At 40.7% G+C, this 22,819-nt stretch overlaps 2 protein-coding genes across 2 annotated transcripts; both read right to left on the bottom strand.

The window, feature by feature from the left end:
* Positions 1 to 822: 822 nt before the first annotated feature.
* zgc:194887 (uncharacterized protein LOC571819 homolog) lies at positions 823 to 2,075 on the bottom strand. The gene is made up of 2 exons (XM_052014960.1): positions 1,925 to 2,075; positions 823 to 1,571 (listed from the first exon to the last, which is right to left on the bottom strand). Exons 1-2 carry the CDS (start codon positions 2,073 to 2,075, stop codon positions 877 to 879), a joined length of 846 nt encoding a protein of 281 aa, XP_051870920.1. The 3' UTR covers positions 823 to 876.
* Positions 2,076 to 9,741: 7,666 nt separating this feature from the next.
* On the bottom strand, positions 9,742 to 19,299 carry emc7b (ER membrane protein complex subunit 7b). Its single transcript, XM_052014829.1, is given in 8 exon segments — positions 9,742 to 10,339; positions 12,662 to 12,742; positions 14,589 to 14,727; positions 15,060 to 15,088; positions 15,090 to 15,140; positions 15,142 to 15,181; positions 19,050 to 19,176; positions 19,284 to 19,299. Coding segments are annotated over 8 exon segments (510 nt in total). The 3' UTR covers positions 9,742 to 10,312.
* Between the last annotated feature and the right edge of the window lie 3,520 nt (positions 19,300 to 22,819).

The raw sequence follows: 22,819 nt of genomic DNA, 5'->3' as shown, positions 1-22,819 counted from the left end.
AGAGCCAATGAAACAGAGGGTGTAATACTCTTTCACCAAATCACCACACACACATTTATTATAACAAAAGGATTTTTTGGAAGAAAAATATACAATTAGATTTTTAATTTTAAAGTAACATCAATATTGAATAAAAGAATACTTGCCTCTGGAAATATTTAAATTAATAGGTCAGGTTATAGATTTAAGGAGAATTAATTTGTACAAAGAGGACAAAGGATCCTTGTAATCGTACATAGACCATCTTGAAACTTATTTATTTTAATTTGCTTTATCCATACCTCACATTGTCAGTGGGGTTCTTAAATCAGATTTTTCAGTTTGGTCTCACAACTTTTGTTTGTGCTGACAAGAGATATATTCTCTTTAAACCCAGCATCAATATTGCATACTCTGTTAATCTGCAGGTAAGGTTTATTTATTCAACATTATGCTCTCAGCCAAAGCTAGTCCGAAAAGATTTTTCCAGATATTTCAATATTGGACGTATGATGGCCTTATGGCAACTTTGAATATTACAGCATTTAATTTAATTTCAAGCACTGCATAAATCATGCAGAGAATTTCATTCATCCATCTGAAGAAATTTGAGCTCACATCCCAAAGAGAAATAACCACATTCCAAAACAACTGAGACACCCAATATTAATCATGTCGGAGTATTTAACAAGTTTTCCACATAAAAATTTGCTCATGCAAGCTGTACAATGTGGTATAACAAATAACTAATTTGTTCAATTAATCACATGTGTTCCTCTTACCATTCTTTCTGGTAAATAAGTCCAGAATGTGCTTAAGTGCAAAAATTATTTAAAGAAATTGTTAAGCTTACAATTAAGTATCAGATTCATTTTCAGTTATTTTTTTGCGCCATGATTATAGCTCATCACGTGGGCTGTTGCTGCATTTGGCTATCTTGCTACTAGGTTTTACCATCATCCATGCATACTTGCACAGGTTATCTTTATTGCAATCATTCTGCCAGTAAACAACATTTTTTCTGTTCAGATTGGCTCCAGCACAGGCATTATACCACCATCCTCCACCTGGGATCCCATTGAGTTCCAGTTTGGCACAGTTCCGATAATAGTTGTCATTATCACTATCCTTTGTGGTGAATTTTTGGTTGTCATGAACATAAGCTTCTGTATCTTGTGTCAAAGCATCAGTTGCAGATCCATGATAAAGACCAAGCCTGATTTTATATTTGGATTCTTCATCTTCAATGAGAAATGGGTCATATTCTCCCCACTTCACATCTCCATTCACGTTGATTAATTTTATTCCCAGCTTATATTCATTTGACTTACTAGTGATTCTATGCATGAACTCATTGCCCAGCCAGTGATCACCATTAACAAAGCCAAATCCTTGCTTGTAGTCCTGCCATGTTCTGTCAAAGTCCAAGGAGCTATTAACAGTGATGTGCTGGATTACTGTCCACCCACCATCTGCACTCTGCATGTCACAGTAAACAACTATAAGATCCTTCATTAACTGAATGACGTACAGACCATCTTGAGCCTTGCCTTCCGACTGCTGAAAAATCTCATAACAGTCACTCAGAAAACCTGCACAACACAAGATGATTAATACAACAGTTTAGGAATTTTCCATTTTTCATCTAGCAAAAATTCATTGGAAGAAAAGAAAAATTGTCAAGTTTGTGAAACAAATAGACATGTAATGCATATAAAATCAGCCTTTAATTTTTACCCAGTAGCCAATTTCTGTGGCTTATTTTGTGTTAGTATAACACTAATACAAAGCCTTATATTGCAATAGCAGTATTTTGTTGTTAAATCATATTTTACGATGGTAAGAATGCAAAAGGGGATATATTGATCAGTATAACTATTGTCACAACTATAATTATCTTACAAGGACATACACAATATTCAAACAGAAGCTAATTCAAACTTACTGCCTTGCTGTCTCAAATTGATGATATGAGCATAATCTTCTGAAGTTAGATGATGTACATTCCTCAGTTCCACTGACAGTTCAGTGCTTATCAAAGTGGTACACTTCAGCAACATCAGAAGGATAGTGGTGAAAAGGCTCCTCAAATTCATTACTAATGTTGTGCTTGAATTCTTCAAAAAAATTAAACTACAAAAAATTACATAAATCTTGTGTCAAAAATATGGATTACACAATTTCCTATCCATACTACTTTTTTGCCCCACATTACAAACTCACTTTAAATTGCAGCAGACTGGCTGGCAACATAAAGGTAACAGCTTTGGCCTCACCACCAGATGGTTACAAACGGATTCCAGAAGCCAGTTGTCAGTCCAGATTAATTGCTACAATTCTGATGAGTTTCTTTTGTTCTGGCAAGAGTTCCTATGTAAAATGTTTCATGGATCACCACATCAACTTTGGGAAGATAAGAACCATTTGATATCTCACTCTGAGACTGTGTCCAAGCTATTGGCTGGTAATAGAGAAATTAGCAGTGAATATAGAGAAATCATTACAGTGAACTAATCTATTCATTTAATGGAAATATGCAAAAAGTAAAAACAATTAAACTATGAATAACTATTAACTCATTTATTCTAAGGTATCAACTGGTACACTAATCAACTAATTGATTGGTTTCAGTTAAAATTATAAAGCAGTGTGAATTTAACCATTCAGATACAAATACTCTTATAGATCATATTTTTGTAGGCATCTTGAGCCTAAATATCTACCATATACAGTTTAGTTATCTACAGTATTAAGCAGACTGCAAATTACTTTAAAATCCTACTCTTTTAAACTGGTCCTCCAATCTTAGTGCTAACAAACTAGATACTAATAGGAATCATACAAATGTATGAGAACTTACCTTTCAATATGAAGTAAATTCAGTTATACAAACATAGCAAATCTCAGCAGAGCAGAAAGAGAATGTGTGAAGCTACTTGTCAGTACCTATTCATATCTTACTGTACTTTATCAAATGCTGACATTTCAGTTCAATGTACAATTAGTTCTCATTAGCCAAGCTGCGATCAGTAACCAAAGTCTAACATGACAAGTTTGCAGGATTTCAAATGTTATCTGTGCACTTTGAACTATATTTGTGTAAGAAAGAACGTGTATAATAAAATATAGTAGCTTTCTTGACCTCTGAATACTCTACAACCAATGACGTTCTTTCAAGGTAAGGTCACTGCTGTAATTGGGGAAATGTGGTAGTCAATTTGTGGAAAACAAAAGATCCTAAAAACAATGATAATGACTTGATCATCTGTTTATTTGTAATAACAGATAAGGTACTCAAGCAAGTTCTGCAGCATTTCTGGAGGCAGAGAGTTAACATTTAAGGTTGGAAGAACTCTGTGGATCAAGCACCATCTATGGAGGCAAAAGGTCAAAACCCAGCATCAGTCCTCCACAGGTGCTGCTTGACCTGCTGACTTCTTCCAGCGTTCTGATTTTTTGTTCCAGATTCCAGCATTTGCAATCTGTTTAGTCATCTTAATATATAAAGTGGATGACCTTTCATCAGAACTGAGAGTTAGAAATGAAATAAATTTTAAGGGGATAGGGCATGGTCTCCTCTATAATAGGGCAGGAGACCATGACCAAATTGGTGATGGAGCCAGCTGAGGGAAATGGTAAAAAACGATGAATAATTAACTGTGTGCCTGGGGAATTGTCAATTTTATGGAGAATGGAATGTGAAATTACAGGAGAGGAACACACTGGGATTGCTGGAAATGAAAAACACTGCTAGAATGGCTGATTATTTGGAATTGTTGAAGTCGGCATCGACCCTTGTTGGTAAACAGGATGCTGTCATTGAACTTGCATTCAGCTTTCTTGGAAAAGTTCAGGAGGCCAGAGTCAGAGAGGGAATGGGATACAAAGTTAAAGAGACAGGCAACTGGTACTTGGATTCACATTTGTGCACCAAACAAAGGTGTTCTGCAAAGTGGTTACCCCATCTGCCTACCAGCTGATCCTTTCATCTCTTCCCATCATGCGGTCCAGCACCCCAAAGAAATTTTCCAAATGAAGCAGCAATTCAGTTGTACTTCTTTTAATTTAGTATATTGCAGTTGGTGCTCACAATGCAGTCAACTCCACATTGAGGAAACCAAACATCTTCCTGGGTTCTTACCATCTATTTTGTCAATTTCCTGTGGCCTCTCTCTTCCCTTCCCCCCCCTTTTTTCTTGCAACTTATAAGTGGTTTTCGTCAACATTTCCCAGTGCTGATGAATGGCCACCAAACTGAAATATTAACTACTTCCTGACCCACTGAATATTTTTGCAGCTTTTTTGACTTTATTTTCAGAATTCAAGCAGCTGCTGTATTTTATTTTTATTTTTGAAAACTTCGCAAGGAAGAACACAGATACTGCCTGACTTGCTGAGTATTCCTGTTACTTTTGTTGTTTATTTCCTTAAATTGTGGAGTCATACAGTTATATGGTCTGCCAAGTGCACACTATTGAAGACCCATTTCCACTAATCTAACACAAAAGTTGCTGTAAAAAAAAGAGCATCTCTGATAGGACAGCACAACTGCAATACTGCACTGATGCATACAATTCAGCCTTATACATTAAGATACATCTTTTTACATATATATTTATTAGTCACATGTACATCAAAACACAGTGAAATGCATCTTTTTTGCATAGCGTGTTCTGGGGGCAGCCCGCAAGTGTCACGCTTCCAGCACCAACATAGCATACCCACAACTTCCTAACCTGCACGTCTTTGGAATGTGGGAGGAAACTGGAGCACTCGGAGGAAACCCACGCAGATACGGGGAGAACGTACAGACTCCTTACAGACAGTGGCTGGAATTGAACCCAGGTCACTGGTGCTGTAATAGCGTTACACTAACCGCTACACTACCGTAGTGCCTGCAGTGCACATTCCTCATGAGAAAAAGTTTCAAGTGTGCTATTAAATCACTTCAAAGAGGGAAGTGCCAGTCTTCCTCATCTGCATTTAGGTTTTCTAGGCTCTGTGAAGTATGGGTCACTGAGACTTATTGGTTAGCACATCTGGAAGGACTCCAAGTAGTGGGGTGCTCTACTTACCTGCTGAATGTTGTTTGAGGCCAATGTACAATTAAGCCTTTTCTGAACACAACATACCACTGATTTTATATGCATAATAAAGATAATGCTTGGTCTGCATCATGGCTTTTCTGTTAGTAGGAGATGGAAGCCGTTGGATTTTTACACTATGAGATCATGTCAGCTATCATAATGCATAGCACTGCAGAGGATATAGGGCTCATGTGTAAGGGTTAAGTTCAAGGAACTTAACCAATCGGATTGGAGAATCTGGACACTGGGTCAGAATCTCAAACTGGAAGTGTCAATCAAAATATTTAATGTCAAATGAAGTACAGAATGTGAAATAAACAAAGGTTCATTTGAGAGAAATGGATGGCCAGCTTGGCAGACTAGCAGTTGGTGCTGCTGCCTCACAGCTCTATGGACTGGAGTTTGATCCTGACCTTGGTGCTGTGTGGAGTTTGCAATTTCTCCTTGCAACCATGTGGGATCCCATCAGGTACTCCGGTTTCTTTCCAAGTCCCAAGGAGGTGGTGCTAGATTGATTGGGTACAGTAAATTACCTCTAGGTAAGAGGCAAACTAATTAAAGGGGAGTTGATGGGCATGTGACAGAGAATAAGTTGCAGGGCTACAGGGAATTGGGACTGATGGAACTATTTCGCTGGGAGCCCGCATAGACTCATGGCCAAATGGCCTTCTGTATTGTAATACTGTAATATTGTAGTACAGAAGGTTATATTTTTAAAAATCCCAACAACAATTAAAATCTAAAGGGATAAGAGTTAACCGATGGAAATGTTAATTTTCAGTATCACAGAAGTTACTTGGCAATAAATTAAGTTTATCACATCCAAAGGTCACTGCAATACCAAACCTGCAGTTTCACACTTACTGTGTTTATATCAGGCAAGGACCGAATCGGTGTCTTTCAACAAGATGCCATTATTGTACAGCTTCTTGGTGGGCACATCATCCTGAATAGCAACTTCAGGATTTCTGTGTTAAAGTGAGCATATGTTGTCACCATCCATTTCTAATTTACACTTTAATAATGGCAAACCTTCCAACACAAAATTTGGCCATGACATGCTTGTCATAGAACATACATGCCACAGTGCCACATAAAGGCATAAGTGGTACAATGACAGATATAAATATCATGGTGCATCAACTCCATCTACAGACACAACGAGATAAAAGGATAGAAGATATGGAAAAAAAATTATAAAGCACATTAAAGACAACAAGCAAACAAAATTACTGCATAATCTTTTTCTTCACATTGTCTCACTTAAGCAAATAAGTAATTACATAGGGTGATATTGACAATTCACTGTAAAGATAAAAGTTTTAATAAATCACGATGCAATAATTTAGATTTACTTGCAAATAATAGTCTCAGCCAAAAATTTACATATTAGTAAAATAATTAACAACTGCTAAATACACTGGGGTTAATTTTCTGAAACTTGCACTCATTGGATTTCTATGATGTCCTTTAAGGTAAAAGCTTTCAATGCTTTCTTGGAAAATAATCGACAGTTCCACAAATTTACAATTGATTTCTTCAAGAAAATTTAGTGATGATTGCAATTTGAAAAGACATTTTAAAGTAATTTTCATTTTCTTCAATACCTCAGCCAATAACAGTGAGAGCATCATTCAGTATAGCACAAAACAGTAAGGATCGATAAAAGTCCTGGTCCAAACCCTCATCCAGGCTGAGTTAGCCAATAATAACTGAGTAAAAAAGGATAGCATAAACAGGCATCAGTTGTTATCCATTGAAATTGTATAAGTTCATATCTAGCAAAGCTTGTCTGTTACATTTGACAATTGAAGAAACTGCCAACCCTCACTGCTTGTGCTTCTACATGGAATCATCATTTATTCAAGTCTTTGAGGGCTACCAGTGCCAATGAATCCACATCCCCATCTTCACACATGCCAAGTCACTAACCGACCTGGAGGCCAGAGAAGAAAATTATTTACTGCAGCAAACAGAGCCAGAGAAAACCATTTGTACAATTACAAAATTGTTCAAAAGTTAAGATATACAAGCAGAGCTTCAAAAGAGGACTAAAATATTACAGTCTACAGAAAACAAGACAAAATTGTATAAGGTTTGTGTCAGCCAGCCATTTTTAATCTACATTGGCTCTAATCAACTCAAATCTCACCAATTAGTAACAATACTTTAAAAGTGACAAATAAGCCATAAATGTGATACAATGAAATTTGCATGAGATACAAGGCTTTAAAGTATTACATACAAATATGTAAAATGAACTGATGACATTACCCAATTACACCATCACACAAAGTCAAGATTTGTCCAAACAACCCATGTTATACTGTTTGCAACATTATTGGAATATTCTTTCAGGTATTGCATTCTTTCTTTTGAGATGTTGCACTGCTTTTTCTAATTTGTCTTCGCCAATCCGGCATTCTTTCTGTATTATGCTCTTAAATTACGATTTTCTGCAGCTACAAATGACCAAAGTCGTGTAGAACCAGACACACAAATCAAGTATTGTGAGCAGAATCTCCAGTAAATTTATTGTAGACTGGTCAGGCAGGCAGAAGAAATGGCAAATGGAATTCAATCTATCAATGCGTGAGCTAATTTATTTGGGGTGGGCAAATAAGGCAAGGGAAAAGTATAGGTAACAAAAGGAACTTTATTTTAGCCTCCCAATAGATCCCAGAAGATACTGCAATATGCAGAAGTGTTGGGATTCATTATTAGCAAAGGTATGGAGTAGCAGGGATGTTATAAAATTCTAGTTAGATCAGGGGACTGCTTTCACTTATAGTGACTTTGCAGTCATATTGCACTCAGGTGCAGGAGATTTAGCATACAGGAAAGATTTAACAGCTTCAGTTTGTCCTTTTTGGAGTGAAGGACCTTGTTGGGGGCGGGGGGGGGGGGGGGGGGGCGGTGAAGATTTGATTGAAATTACATTGTAAGAGGTTTAGAGAGAGTGGGCAGGAATTCCTGAGCACTGAGTCAGTAACTTGGGCATTTAGATTTAAAAGTAATTGAGGGGAACCACCTTCACCCAGCTGGGTCTCAAATTAGGAAGTCGGTCACAGTTGCATCTTACATTGCAGCTGTTTCATGAGTACGACAAAGCCAATTACAGTAGATTGGGAATACAACAAAAATCACTCAATAGGAACTAAAGTTCAAAAAGCTATAATTACAGTACAAAAAGGTAAACCAAATTACTAAAAATCTTTTTGCATGCAATCACTGAGCCAAGTAGCGTATTGGCAGGTTTACAATCTGACAAAGTGTACAAATTTTCATCAGATAATTAATTTGCAGAAACAATTTCACAGTGTACTAGCAATCTTCTTCACTGAAGGCCTTGATGTACTTGACAAGGCTAAATTATAGTTCATGCAGATTCACATACTGAACAGCCAGTGGAACAAGCTAAACATCCCCGTATCTGCGTGGGTTTCCTCCGGGTGCTCCAGTTTCCTCCCACTTTCCAAAGACGTATGAGTTAGGAAGTTGTGGGTATGCTATGTTGGCGCCAGAAGCGTGGCAACACTTGCAGGCTGCCCCCAGAACACTCTACGCAAAAGATGCATTTCACTGTGTGTTTCGATGTACATGTGACTAATAAAGAGATCTTATCATACAATAACTTGGAAATTACTGTTTATTTTAAAAAGGTACTAACCACAACTTTGACCCTCCCCCATCCCAAAATACTCTATGTATCACTATGAAGTTTGTCTGGAGCCTCCCCAGTATCCAAGTAGTTAAAATAACAACTTATATTACAAAGTGCAAAAATAGCTGCTTGGTATCTTTAAGAGCAAAAAATGTTCATTGTGAAGTATCCAGACTTCTGTAGAACTAGTAGGCAACAGCAAAGGTCAGTGTGTCATGATGAGCAGATCATAATCTGTAATGTATTCTAAATGCAAGTGACTGCCTAATAGCTTTGCAGTCAGGACTCAAACCCATTGTTCAACCATGCACAGCTGCATGTTAAACCGAGGAAGATGGGCTCTGAAATAAAGCCCCACATTAAATTCTCTTTGTGCCTGTAGAACATTCTGCCAGCATGAACTGCATACGTTGAGATATTTAGTAAGAGAATAATGTAAATCCTTCAATGTATGGTCATTAGTGTACACTATAAAAGCCAAATTCTCAGATGGCTTGTGAAGGTTAAACGCTTCCCTCCCCCAACCACATCCCTCTCCCTTCTAAGTGTAAAATTATGAGAAATGACTGAAAAGAAAACTCAAAGCACCAATGAAAGAAGACCTCAGAGAAATACAGGATACTAAGTGGAGTGGTGAAAAAAACAACCTAAAGCATTGTTTTAAATTAGATCACAAATTTAGGACGGACAAGAGGAAAAAGTTGAAAACAGAAACATGCTGGATCATTATCCAATTTACCACAGTGATTAACAGCTACAATGGACATCAGGTTAAAAAGTCAAAATAAAAACGAAATCAAGAGGCTTTTTAAATGCTATGAAAGGAAAATGCAATTTTCTATGGAGGATTGGCCTGGATGAACCGAGAAGCTTCTCTCATCTGCAATTAAATTTGTGAAATATTGTACTTCTATTAAATGGAAGCAAAGCAGAACCTTGGAATCAGGAGAATAAACTCCCAATTAGAGTGGTTATTAATAGCACTATAACAGTCATATCAAAAGTCAGAGCCATGGTCTAACTTGTATTACTTTATTTTGTGCACTTGAAATATACATAGCTCTGAAACAAAGTTATCTTGAATATACTTTCATTAGTTTGTGACCTTCTTGTACAACAGAAATTGAACAGGTATTTGAAATATTTCACTTTTATATTACTTTCACTTCTTGCACAAACTTTGAATGTATTAAAAATACTTACCAAAAGTTGCAGTAAATAAACTAGGATATTATTTGCATTACACCTTAATTAAATTACAATAAATCTCAGAATGTACCAGTCACTGCAAGCACACAGAATTTTTGATGTTTCAAAATATACATAAACACCCAAATCCTTGTCTTCAAGAAGTCATATGCTGTTTTCAATTTATTTGCTTTGCAAGCAGCCCAGTATTCTACTAGTGATCTCTCTTTAGAGCACAAATAGGCAGTGTATTAACCTGAAATGACATTCCGAAGGACTACCTCCTCTTTACAGCACCACTCTTGCCAGCCTTATTGCCACTTCCAGATTAGATGATTTGGAAGAGAAAGGCGAGTCATAAACTCAGAAACATCTGGTAACTCGTGATTCGGGTTCAGCATGTCATGGACTGCTCCATCTCCTAGAACAGAAAACAGCCACATGCTGTAATAATGCTTCAGATAGCACATGCAAACAACTTCAATGACACTAAATAGAGCTTTTAAGAACACTGAATACACAAGTCATTTGAGTTGGAACAGCAATGTGCACACACCTCTTTGTCTTGGTATCAACATAAACATTGAGATCTATCATTAAGACACTTTCAGAGACAAATTTGAACTGATAACAAAGATACTAAGTAATCCCCTGTCACTCCAAGAACTAGTATGCAGTTTAAAGAAACAAATACTCTTTCCGTTCTTATAACAACAATGTATCATTTTTGTCCTTATGCAGGACATTAATCATGAGGCTGGACATTCTGATTCGACAAGGAAAGACAGTCTGGATCATTGAAAACAAAAGAGGTTAATTTTCATTCATAGGAGTAGAGTATTTAGTCATGCTTCAAGAACTAGTTGGCAATGCCAAAACATAGTAAATAGATAAATCTGAATATATAAATTAAAGCAAGGTGAGTGAGGAGCAAATAACCAAATGGATCTTAAACACCCAGCCTTGAACAGCCAATGCTGGAAGACTGGAGGGCAGCTAATGTTGTGCTTTTATTTAAGAAAGGTTGCAAGGAAAAGCCTGGGAACTACAGACCAGTGACCCCAACATCACTGGTGGGTAAGTTATTTGAGGGGATTCTGAGAAACAGGATCTACATGCACAAGGAAAGGCAAGGACTGATTAAGGATAACCAGCATGGCTTTGTGTGTGGGAAATCACGTCTCACAAATTTGACTGATTTTTTTTTGGAAGGTGACCACGAATATAGATGAGGGCAGCACATTAGACATAGTCTACATGGACCCTAGCAAGGCCTTTGACAAGGTACTGCATGGTAGGCTGGTCTGGAAGGTTAGATCACTTGGGATCCAAGGTGACCTAGCCAATTGGATACAAAATTGGCTTAACGGTAGGAGACAGAGATAGGGTGTTGGTAGAGGGTTGGTTTTCCAGACTGGAGGCCTGTGATCAGCAGTGTGGCACAGGGATCGGTGCTGTGCCCACTGGTGTTTGTCACTTATATTAACGATTTAGTCTATAATGCAAGTGGCAGGGTCAGCAAGTTTGACGAGGACACTAAAATTGGTGTATAGTAGACATAGTTCCTTGCAAGCGGCAACACAGGCAGACAGGGTGGTAAAGAATGCATTTGGCATGTTTGCCTTCATCATTCAGGATACTGAGTTCAGGAGTTGGGACGTCATGTTGGTACGACATTTGGAGTATTGTGTATAGATCTGGTCAACCTTTATTGGAAGATGTCATTAAACTGAAAGGGTGGAAAAAAGATTTACGAGGATGTTACCGGGACTGGAGGGTTTGAGTTATAAAGGAGAGACTGGATAGGCTCGCACATTTTCCCCCGGAGCGTAGGAGGCAGAGGGGAGACCTTAGAGGTTTATAAAATTATGAGGGGCATAGATAAGGTGAATAGCCACAGTCTTTTTTCCCAGGGTAAGGGAGTCCAAAGCTAGAGGGCATAGGTTTAAAGTGAAAAGGGAAAGATTTAAAAAGGGACCTGAGCGGCAACTTTATTCACACAGAAGGTTATCCATACATGGAACTAGCTGCCAGAGGTGGTGGTAGAGGCAGGTATAATTACAACATTTAAAAGACATTTGGACAGGCACATGGCTAGGAAAGGTTTGGAGGGACACGGGCTAAATGCAGGCAAATGGGATTAGCTCAGTTGGGCAACTTGATCAGCATGGACGAGTTGGACTGAAGGGCCTGTTTTCCGTGCTGTATGACTCTATGACTCTAGCTCTATAATCTTACTAAAGTTTCCATATTAGCATATTTAAATACCAATATTTGTGAAAATCAACTCGATTACCCAGGTTTAATGTTGGAACTTTCAGAATCTCATGGCCAAGAACTTTGGGTATCAATAGGCATATTAGTCAAGCCATTCAACACATTATAAAGTAAGCAGATTAGGAAATAATGTATTCAATTCTTTTATCCTTTTGCTGAGTAACATGAATTTTATTACCTCATTATACAAAGATTTACAAATAATTATTGGAAATCCCAAGTGAATTGATCAACCAAATTAGTTAATGAAAGGTTATCAGGTGAAGATTGCCATGAATTCAATATTTCAAATACACTTCAATACTTCATTCACATTGCATTCCAGTTATTCATCAGCATACCACAAGCATCCAGTTCTTTGAAATTTATCATACGCACATCCATTCTGAAATTCAGATGAAGTCTCTCTCCACTAAGTTTTAATCACACAGTGTTTTAAAATCCAGTTTTAACTCTGGTTACTCACCCGTCTCATCTCAGGATCATTAGTGTTGACCACTTTTGGCAACAAGAGGATGATCAGCAGGGGAAGAACCATCATCATTACCTGTGGAGATGCAATAAATACAAATCTTAATAGGTTACTGTAAATGATGCTTTCATGAGCTTTCAGCACATCTGAGGGAAACTACTGGGTACAACACCAGAATTTATTGTTTGAAAATAACTAGGTATAACATTGCAACCGAAGCAAGCACAATGCAGCAGAAAGATGAAAAAGGATAACTGTCAAAGAATGGCAAGTGTGTAATTTTCCCTTAGCCTATTTCTGAAATTGACAGTTCAACAAAAAAGGTAGCTTTTAGCTGAACTATTCTAATTAGAGAAGCATAGGTTGGGTATTTTCTACCTTGACCAAGGAATAACGAGACGTTTCCTACATCTAATTTGACGCAAGGGAGTTGAAAACATCTGCTCATTCTCAGACCTTTGAGAAAGAAACTGCCACACAAGCCACTCTTAATATAAAACTAACTTGAATCTTAGCATACAGCTAACTATATAAATAAAACTTAATACTGGTGACCCCTGTATTACGGCTGTTCTGATTACAGAAATTCACCCTTACAGAACTTTGAGATACAGAATAAACTTTGCTCTCATGGAACCGTGTGAGAAAAAAGTAAATGAATCAACACAAATCTTTTTTTCCCAAATCGTATGTCTTGACGCATGTGCCAATGACGCAACTTCATGTTATGGGAAAAGAAAAATCACTATTTCTAGGAATGCAACCCCGCCCTACCCCCCCACACCCACTGTAACGTGGAGGTCTCCTGTATGTCAAATAAACTGCAAATCTCGGCAATCTGAAAAAAAAAACAGAAAATGCTGGAAACCACTTTCAGGTTCTGATTAACGCTCCTGTATCTCAAATATTAACTGCTTCTCTTCGTACAGTTGCTGGCTGACCTGCTGAATGTTTCCAGCACTTCCGGTTTTATTAATATAATTAATATTTGTACACATTGAGCCAGCCATTTAATTCTGCTCCAAATACTTACATTTCAGTATAGACTACTCAAGAAAATTTGAACATTCCAGGCCAAAACAAACTTCTCAACCATTACCCCCACTCCACCCCCACACCCCAAACCCCTGGTTGAAAATACTTTTGAGCAACTCAGGAATTGCTTTACTGCTGCTAACCTCCAAACCTGATCTGCAGCGTAAGGAAGAATTGGGAAGGCAGAAGTAGTTGAATGCAGAATGGGCTTGTTCCATAAAAAAAGTATACTGTGCAGCTGCTTTTGCTAAAAAAGAGTTCTGCTTTATAAATGGACCATTAAACTAGCTATGAACCAATTAATAGGTATATATATATATATATATACATACACATACATACATACACACACACATATATTATATATATATAATATATGAATAGCTAAGAACTCCCCATTCTTCCTCTTCAATTAGAATACAAGACTTCAAAAAGTAATTTCCTCCAGGGCATTTAACTATACAACCCAAGACAGTTGTTGTCTAGTATTTATGAGAAACATCTTAAAATGTTCCATGTTAATTACTTTTAAAACATAGTCACTGTGTCATTGAAGACAAACTCATCAATTAACAGATAAAGCAGCAACTTCCCACAAATAGCCTTGAACTAAATCATTGGTTGGTTTGCCCCAACAATGTTGAATAAAGGCCAATTATTTGCTTTCCTGTCATTTATTTTTGAGAAGTATTACAGGATCTTTAGGACTTGCTGGCAAAGTAGAGAGTCTTGGTGAAGGTCATACTAACTAAACATGGCCATCTCTATATTAAAGATAGTTATTGACAGGTAATGCAATTCCAAGTATATATTGAATATATTCTGCAGAAGTTTTTTCCTCCAGTTTATAAAGACCCTTTGCAAGATATCATTGACAAGCACTTACCATAGGATTCATGAGGAAGTCTGTCCAACCCCATGTTTCTCGCTTCATAAAGTATGGAGGAGGACCAGAAGATTTGATCTGTATTGGATACGGTAGCCTGATGACTTCAGATGCCTTTAAATAATTCACCTGCCTCGCCCTGGTAAGAAAGCAAATAATAAGGGAATATTTTCTTGTCCAAAATGCAGCAACTATCTTCTTCCCCTTTGGTTTTTAGAAACTTTTATAATTTTTTAAGATGTTAATTTTACTTTATTCACATATAATGCTGAACAGTGAATGGCAATATACCGGCAAAGGCTGGCAACTATTTAAAAATTGACAAAAATCAATCTTTATTAAATGGTCTAGGTTTGTTATTAATCTTATTGACTGTCCAGTACCAACATGATATTAAAAACCTATCAAAATACATGATGTCATGCTGCAATACCAAGGAAATCAACTCTGCAAGTGTTGGAACATTCTTACCTGATTTTACCTTTGGAAGTAATGTCAACATCGCACAGGTTCAAAACGGTATGCTGGTGAAACAACTTCCACTACATATGATTCCAGAAGGGACATCATTTACAGTGAAAGTTCCATCTGTCCTATAAAGCAAGTTACATTGTATCAAATACTTAAGATTACATTGCTTGATTGAATAACTAAGTTCCCAAACATTGTATCACCGTAATGCAATATGAAGTACTGCAAGAAGTCAAAGGGCGAAACTTTTTCAGTTTAAAGTTGAAGCAAACAATGAAAATATCATTGTTGTGAGGAAATCTAAAGTGCTGCTCAAAGACTGAATTTTGAACAAAGACTGGGTTTTCACCCCTGAAAGGAGACAACAGTAAAGGCACCAGAGCACTGTGTGGTAAATGCAGATATTTTTTCTAACTAAACAGTGGTGACAAAACAAATTTCAACTAGAAAAAGGCAAGTTCTCACGCAAAGAACGGGTCTCATACACAAGGTTGGGCAGTGGAGGCAAAAATCCCAGAATTAAGAAACAGCTGGACACTGCTAGGATTGAGCGATTACAAATACTTTTGAGTTGATGGACCAGGGGTGAACATATTCTTTCATATTTACCAGATGGCTTTAGGGAAGAAATTTAAACATCAAGAGTCATTTCTATACATTTTTCAATTTTGTCAAAGGTTCTTTCTAACTGTAGAGAATTAATCTTGTTAATACTTGGGATATCTCAAACATGTACAGATCACTCTCAGATCCAACTAAGTCTCTACTCATTATCAAAGGCTTTAGTGAGCTTAAATTAAAATACACAAAAACAAATTATTAATATAATAAATTAAGTTCACCATTTTTCCCAAAAGAATTACTTTCTACATTGCAGCCCAGAAACTAACATCATGAAAAAGTACACAGGGGACTTCCAGACTGCACACAACCTACAAATCAACCAGCCACCTGGATCCAATTTGAAACAACAACTGAAGACATAAGGCTTATATATCCCAAGGAATTTCCTAGATATTTCAAGCAAGTTATTAGGAATTGGTCAGAAAGATAGATTTTAATGAGCATGTTAAAGGGAAAAGAAAAATGTGGAGATGTGGAGAGGGAATTATAGACCCTAAATCATTTGAAGTTAAAGTCATCAATGGCATAACAATTGGGGCATTCTCAAAAAGCAAGAAATAAAAGGATCAGATATCTTGGACTGTTGTAAGGGCAGATGGGGAGATCAAGGCAAAGGAGGGATTTGAAAATAAACGGTAGAAATTTAGAACCAAGGAATTGCTAAACCTGGAATCTACAAGTACCTGGAGCAGGACTTGGTGCAAGTTGGACTGTGAGCTGCAGTTGTCATTAACTAAAATTACGAAGGATATACATTTAAACTCCAATAACCTGCTTGCAGAGAATGTTTGCTGCACTCCCTTCCCATTCAGCCAGACTCTCTTTCCCTCACTCCCTCAAACACACCAGGACCCCAGTACAGCACTCTCTGTGCACACCCAGGCTCTGGTTCCCATGGGAAGAGGGGCCCTGGTGAGTGGAAAGCGAGCATGGGAACTGGAACCCTGGTTCCCACATTCCCTTTCCAGTCAGGCCCCGGTTCTTGCGCTAATTTTTCACTCGGCCAGGGCCCCAGTTCCCACATTCCCTTTCTATTTCTGTTTTATTCCCACATAAAAAAATAAAAAAGTGTTGCGATATGCTCAGAAATAACATCCATTTGTCCTAAAGTCTGTCAGTCCAGCACTACCAAATTCCTGAGCATGCTGGATTACTGAAGCTTTATTGTAAATGGGAGGCCAGTCAAGAGTGCATTGGAAAACTCTGGAAGAATTAGAAACAATACAGCTCCAATTTACTTGCTAGCACAACAATCCTAGTCACATCACTTCATAACAAATTATGAATCAAAGACACCTTTCCCAATTTTGATCTTTCAAGATATACTGCAATTACACTAACAGCAGTCACATCCTGCTAAAATGAAAACTCTTTTCTAGATGCAATGAAGAAATCCTTCTGTTTGGCATTGTGATGAATCATACAGACAATGCAAGCCCAAAATCCAATTTCTCGTCTGTACTGAGTGGCTATTTTCACCCAAGGTGATAGCTGGGAAGCAATAATTCAATTCTGGATTCCATTCCCACTCTAAAGTGACAAAATCCAGGTGCACACCAGTCTGTGTCAAGAGGTATATTGTCAGAAATCAGATCCCTTGGATTCGTATTAAACTGAAGCTTTACTTTCTTGGGTGGATGCAAGAGGTATGACTGCAGAGCTGACAGCTCATCCCAATCTCCTGCCCATAGTTATACCTCAAACAATATCACTAAATCAGATTATGAGGCTATTACGTTGGTGTTTACGGGCAAACTGGCAGCTGCATTTTCAACGTTATAGCACTAAAAGAAAACTAATTCAAAGACCATTAAGGATTTTTAAAGCAATTTGATTTTAGGTTCTGAAAATCGAGAAATAAATGCAACTCTTTTGATTCACTGAGCCGGTCGCAGAGTTGAGAAAAAACTGCAGAAACCCCAGTTCCTCCTCCACCACCACATTCTCCTCCTTTGCACAAACTGGCTGCTTCCCGTTTGCGTCAATTCCTGAGGGTTTGGGCCATGGCTGCACCCCGTTGTTTACATAATTGAAGAAAACAGCCTGAGACTGGCTTCAGAATCAGAGGTGCGCAGAGGGCAGCCTAACTCTCGGTCATCCTGCCTGCTGGCAGCGGTAGGCTGACAGGTGGCCCAGCTCTAGCACCCCCAGACCACCGTCCCTACCCGGCACGGACCTTCCGCTGCCCGCCAGCCCCTCCCCTCCCCCCCAGGGTCCACAGCCACCCCCCAAGGCCCCGGGTCCTCCACTGCCCTGTTCCCACTCTGCTGCCCCCATTCCCCCGGGCCTGCAGTTGGCCCGAACCCAACCCCAAGGTCCTGCGCAGCCGCCGTCCTTAGCTGCCCCCACCCTCCCCCTGGGCCTACCTCCCCATCCAACCCCTCAAACCACCCCCCCTCCCAGCCTACTGCTGCCCCCTCCCAACCCCCACAACCACCTCCCCACCCCTCCTATCACCACCCCTTGCCCCCCAATCCCCACCCCCCATCCTGCTCCTGCCCTCACTGACCCTGACCCCCACCCACACCCCTCCCTCCCCCTCCCCCCCCCAGACTCCCACCCACCCCCCTCCCTCCCCCTCCCCGCCCCAGACTCCCACCCACCCCCCCCTCCCCCTCCCCGCCCCCAGACTCCCACCCACCCCCTCCCTCCCCCTCCCGCCCCCAGACTCCCACCCACCCCTCCCTCCCCTCCCCGCCCCCAGACTCCCACCCACCCCCTCCCTCCCCCTCCCCGCCCCCAGACTCCCACCCCCCCCTCCCTCCCCCTCCCCGCCCCCAGACTCCCACCCACCCCCTCCCTCCCTCCCCGCCCCCAGACTCCCACCCACCCCTCCCTCCCCCTCCCCGCCCCCAGACTCCCACCACCCCCTCCCTCCCCCTCCCCGCCCCCCCCAGACTCCCACCCACCCCCTCCCTCCCCCTCCCCGCCCCCAGACTCCCACCCACCCCTCCCCCCCCCAGACTCCCACCCACCCCCCTCCCTCCCGCCCCCAGACTCCCACCCACCCCCTCCCTCCCTCCCCGCAACACCCTCCCTCCTCCCTCCCCTCCTCCCCGCCCCAGACTCCCACCCACCCCCTCCCTCCCTCCCCGCCCCCAGACTCCCACCCCTCCCTCCCCGCCCCCCAGACTCCCTCCCACCCACCCCTCTCCTCCCGCCCCCCAGACTCCCTCCCACCCACCCCCTCCCTCCCCGCCCCCCAGACTCCCCACCCCCCCACCCCCTCCCCTCCCTCCCCGCCCCCCAGACTCCCACCCACCCACTCCCTCCCGCCCCCACGACTCCCACCCACCCACTCCCTCGCCCCCCCGCCCCCCAGACTCCCACCCACTCTCTCCCGCCCCCCTCCCCCCCGGCGGTTACTTGAAGAAGCCGACGTGCTCCTCTCCCTCCACCAACACCCGCGCCGTGTGGATCCAGTCCTGCGGCTTCACTCCCGGCACCACCGCCCTGCCCTCGATCTTAACCTTTCCACAGCGGTGCCTCGGCTCTCCGAGCCGGCGCACAGCACCAGTGAGCCGCCAGCAGCAAACACGGGAGAAAGCGGCGAGAACCGCAGCTGCTGCTGCTGCCGCTACCGCCGCCTCCTCCTCCTGCCCGCCGCCGCCGCCATCACGCCGCCTCTGCCAAGGAGCGCGCGCAGCCGCACTGTCACCGTCACCTCTGACCCCTGCCCGGAGCCGTGCCCGGACCAGCTGCTGCTCTGCTGTCAATCCTGTCCTGGCAGCGAGCTTCTGCAGCCTGGTTTGCGACCCGTTTAACAGATGCAAGCTTCTCAAAAACGTAAATGCAACTTTATTAAAAACCTGAGAGCAAACTGCGTAGTAGCAGCATTATAATACCGGGATATCCAGAGAGAAAAGGTTAATCCCACGCCTTGTATTTAAATGTCACCTGATTTTACTGTTCAACGTCCTGGTGCTTTTATTTCAGAGATCTATCAGTGGACCTTTTTGAAATTATTTTCTTCTTTAAGAATCTCTGTGCATTGGGATAAAACTGATCTTAGCAAGCGTTTCTTTTTGTTTGATATACCTAGGTAGTTCCCAGCGACAGGTGCATCTTTATGGCAGCACTCTCTGTCAACAGAGTCATAGAAAATAGGAGTAGGCCATTTAGCCCTTCGAGCTTGCTACAGCAAGCAGAATGATCAAAGTTGATCATCTCAGAACTTTTTCCCCCTCCTCGTGTTCCCCCATGTCATTTGCGTCTCGAAAGACATTTCCTCCTTAAATATATCCAACTACAGCTTTCTGTGGTAGAGAATTCCATAGGTTTACAAGTGAAGTTTCAAGTCAAGTTTATTGTCACATGCACAGTACATGCATGCACAGGTGCAATGAAAAACTTACTTGCAGCAATATCACAGGCACATAGCATTTGAGACACAACATTCATAGAAAAAAATAAACATAAATTATACAAAATTATACAAGCAAAAATTAGAACAAAAAAAATAAAGTCCATTGTAGTGCAAAGTTGTCATGGTGTTGCAGTACTGAGGTAGTGATTAGGATCCATGCAAATTTGTTCAAAAACCAAATGGTTGAAGGGACACAGCTGTTCGTGAGACACAAGAGACAGCAGATACTGGAATCTGGCGCAACAAACAATTTACTGGAAGAACTCAGTGGGTCAAGCAACAGCTGTGGGATGAAAGGAATTGTTTGATGTTTTGGGTTGAAACATCAACATCAGCTGTTCTAGAACCCGGTGGTGTGGGATTTCAGGCTTCTGTGCCTCCTGCCTGATGGTAGCTGGTGAAAAGATGGCATGGCCCAGATGGTGGGGAACTTTGAAGATAGATGCTTCCTTCTTGAGGCAGCGCCTCATGCAGATGCTTTCAATGTACATCGAATCATCACCAACTGTGATTCGTCCAACAACAGTGGTGTTGTCAGCAAATTTTGAGCTGTGGTTAGCCACGCAGTCACGTGTGTACAGAGAGTAGAATAGGGGGCTGGGCAAGCAGCCTTGAGGTGCACCTGTGTTGATGGTCAGTGAGGAGGAGATTTTGAAACTATTCCTCATTGATTGAGTTCTGCCGATGAGGAAGTTGAGGATCCAGTTGCAGAGGGAGGTACAGAGCCCCAGGTCTTGAAGCTTGATGACAAGTTTAGAGGGGATGATTGTGCTGAATGCTGAGCTGCAGTCAATGAACTGACATACTGCCCTCTGAGTGAAGAAATTTCTCCTCTTTATCAGTCCAACTCTCTTGCCCAAGAACCTGAGATTACAACCCTTCCATTTAGACAGGAAAAATGTCCTGCATCCATTCTGTCTAGCTCTGTCAGAATTTCCTGAGTTTCAATTAGATCCTCTCTCATTCTTTGAAACCTTACTGGATATAAATCTAGTTGACTAATCTCTCCTCACACTGCAGTTCCACCATCCGAGAAATCAGTCTGGTGAACTTTTGCTGCAGTCTCTCAATGACAATATATCCTTCCTTAGACGGGGAAGAACAAAACTGCACATAATACTTGAGGCATGGTCTGACCGTTGTCTTGTATAATTGTAGCAAGTTCTTTGCTCCTGTACTCAGAACCTATGGAGGTCAATATATTATTTGCCTTCCTATATGCTCGCTGTGCCTGCATATTTACTTTCAGTGACTGGTATACAGGAACACCCAAGTCTCTTTGTATATCAAGTTTTCACAACTTAACACCATTTAAATAACATGCCACCTTTTGTTTTTCCTACCAAAGTGAATAACTTCACATTTATCCATGTTATACTGCACCTATCATGTTTTTGCTCACTCGCTCAGTCTGTCAGTCATGTTGAAGCCTCTTTGCATCCTCCCTGTAATTAAAAATTCTGCCTAGTTTAGTCTCACAGCGAACGCTGAAATATTTCATTTTGTTTCTTATCCAAATCACTGATCTATATTGTGAATAGCTGAGGTGCAAACACTGATCCCCACAGTACCCTGATAGTTACCATCTGTCATCCTAAGAAAGACCCATTTATTCCTCCTCTTTGTTTCCTGTCTGTCAACCAATTTTCAGTCCATGCTAATATATTAATCCCAATACCATGCACTTTAATTTTACACAATAACCTTCTACATGGAATTTTTTCAAAGGCTTCCTGAAAATCCAAGTACACTACAGGTTTTCCTGTTTCTGTTTTCCCTGTTACATCCTCAAAAGCTCCAGTAAGTTTGTCAAACAAGACTAGTCTGTTGCTTTGGTGAAGTCCATCTCAACAGGAACATCACCACAGTAATTACTGCTTTTGTAGAGAACCAGCTCAGACACAGTGGGGCTGAATTGCCTCCTTCCATGCTGTAACCATTCTACAATTCTATAATGTTAGGCCCACTGATCTGTGGTTTCCAGTTTGCTCCCACCTCCCTTTCTCAAATGGAAATTACACAGAGGTCAGCCATTCAGAACTGAGAAGAAATTTCTTCACACAGAGGATCATGAATGTTTGGAATTCCGTACGTGAGAGAACTGTGGAGGTTTTGTCACTGAGTATTTCAAGACAGAGTGTGATTGATTTTTGGATATAAAGGAAATCAAGGAATATGATGTGAGTGCAGGAAAGTGTGAGATAAAGCATCAGCCATGATCTTACTGAATGCCAGAGCAGGCACAAAGAGCTTTATGGCATATTCTTGCTTCTGTTTCTTATGCCCCTATTTCATATCCCTAATCGCTCAGGGATGATTAAAGGTGCAGCAAGTAGAGAGATAGAGCAAAGGCCATCAGGCAACCACAATGTAATTGGCGGTATGAAGTCTTCCTAAATCTGCAGTTTTGCAACCTTTGTCCATCATTTAATCAATTTCCTATCTTTTAATTGTAGAGGTGCAGATAGTTGATCAGAATTTTGATGTTCACGCTCAGCCACATAACAGCTTGTTGTATTTTTGTCTTGCTTTTAGCAGCTGTTGGCCTTGCATTTTAACTCAGATTGTATGATTCTTACATTGCAAGGAGCTTAACTTTATGGCAGGAACAAATTGCACCATGGAAATCATAAACCAACTGGTGTTTTCCTGTCCTTTTACACAAGTTTTTGTTTTAATTACTAGCCTTATTTTGTACAGGAAGTGTTAAAAGTAGAGCATAAAGCTATGACTTTCCAGTGATTTTTTTGCATGTAGGCGTCTTTCATCA

The sequence above is a fragment of the Pristis pectinata genome, chromosome 1, assembly GCF_009764475.1.
Source record: "Pristis pectinata isolate sPriPec2 chromosome 1, sPriPec2.1.pri, whole genome shotgun sequence".
Lineage (NCBI taxonomy): Eukaryota > Metazoa > Chordata > Chondrichthyes > Rhinopristiformes > Pristidae > Pristis > Pristis pectinata.
This window is presented reverse-complemented; position numbering and strand designations above follow the sequence as displayed.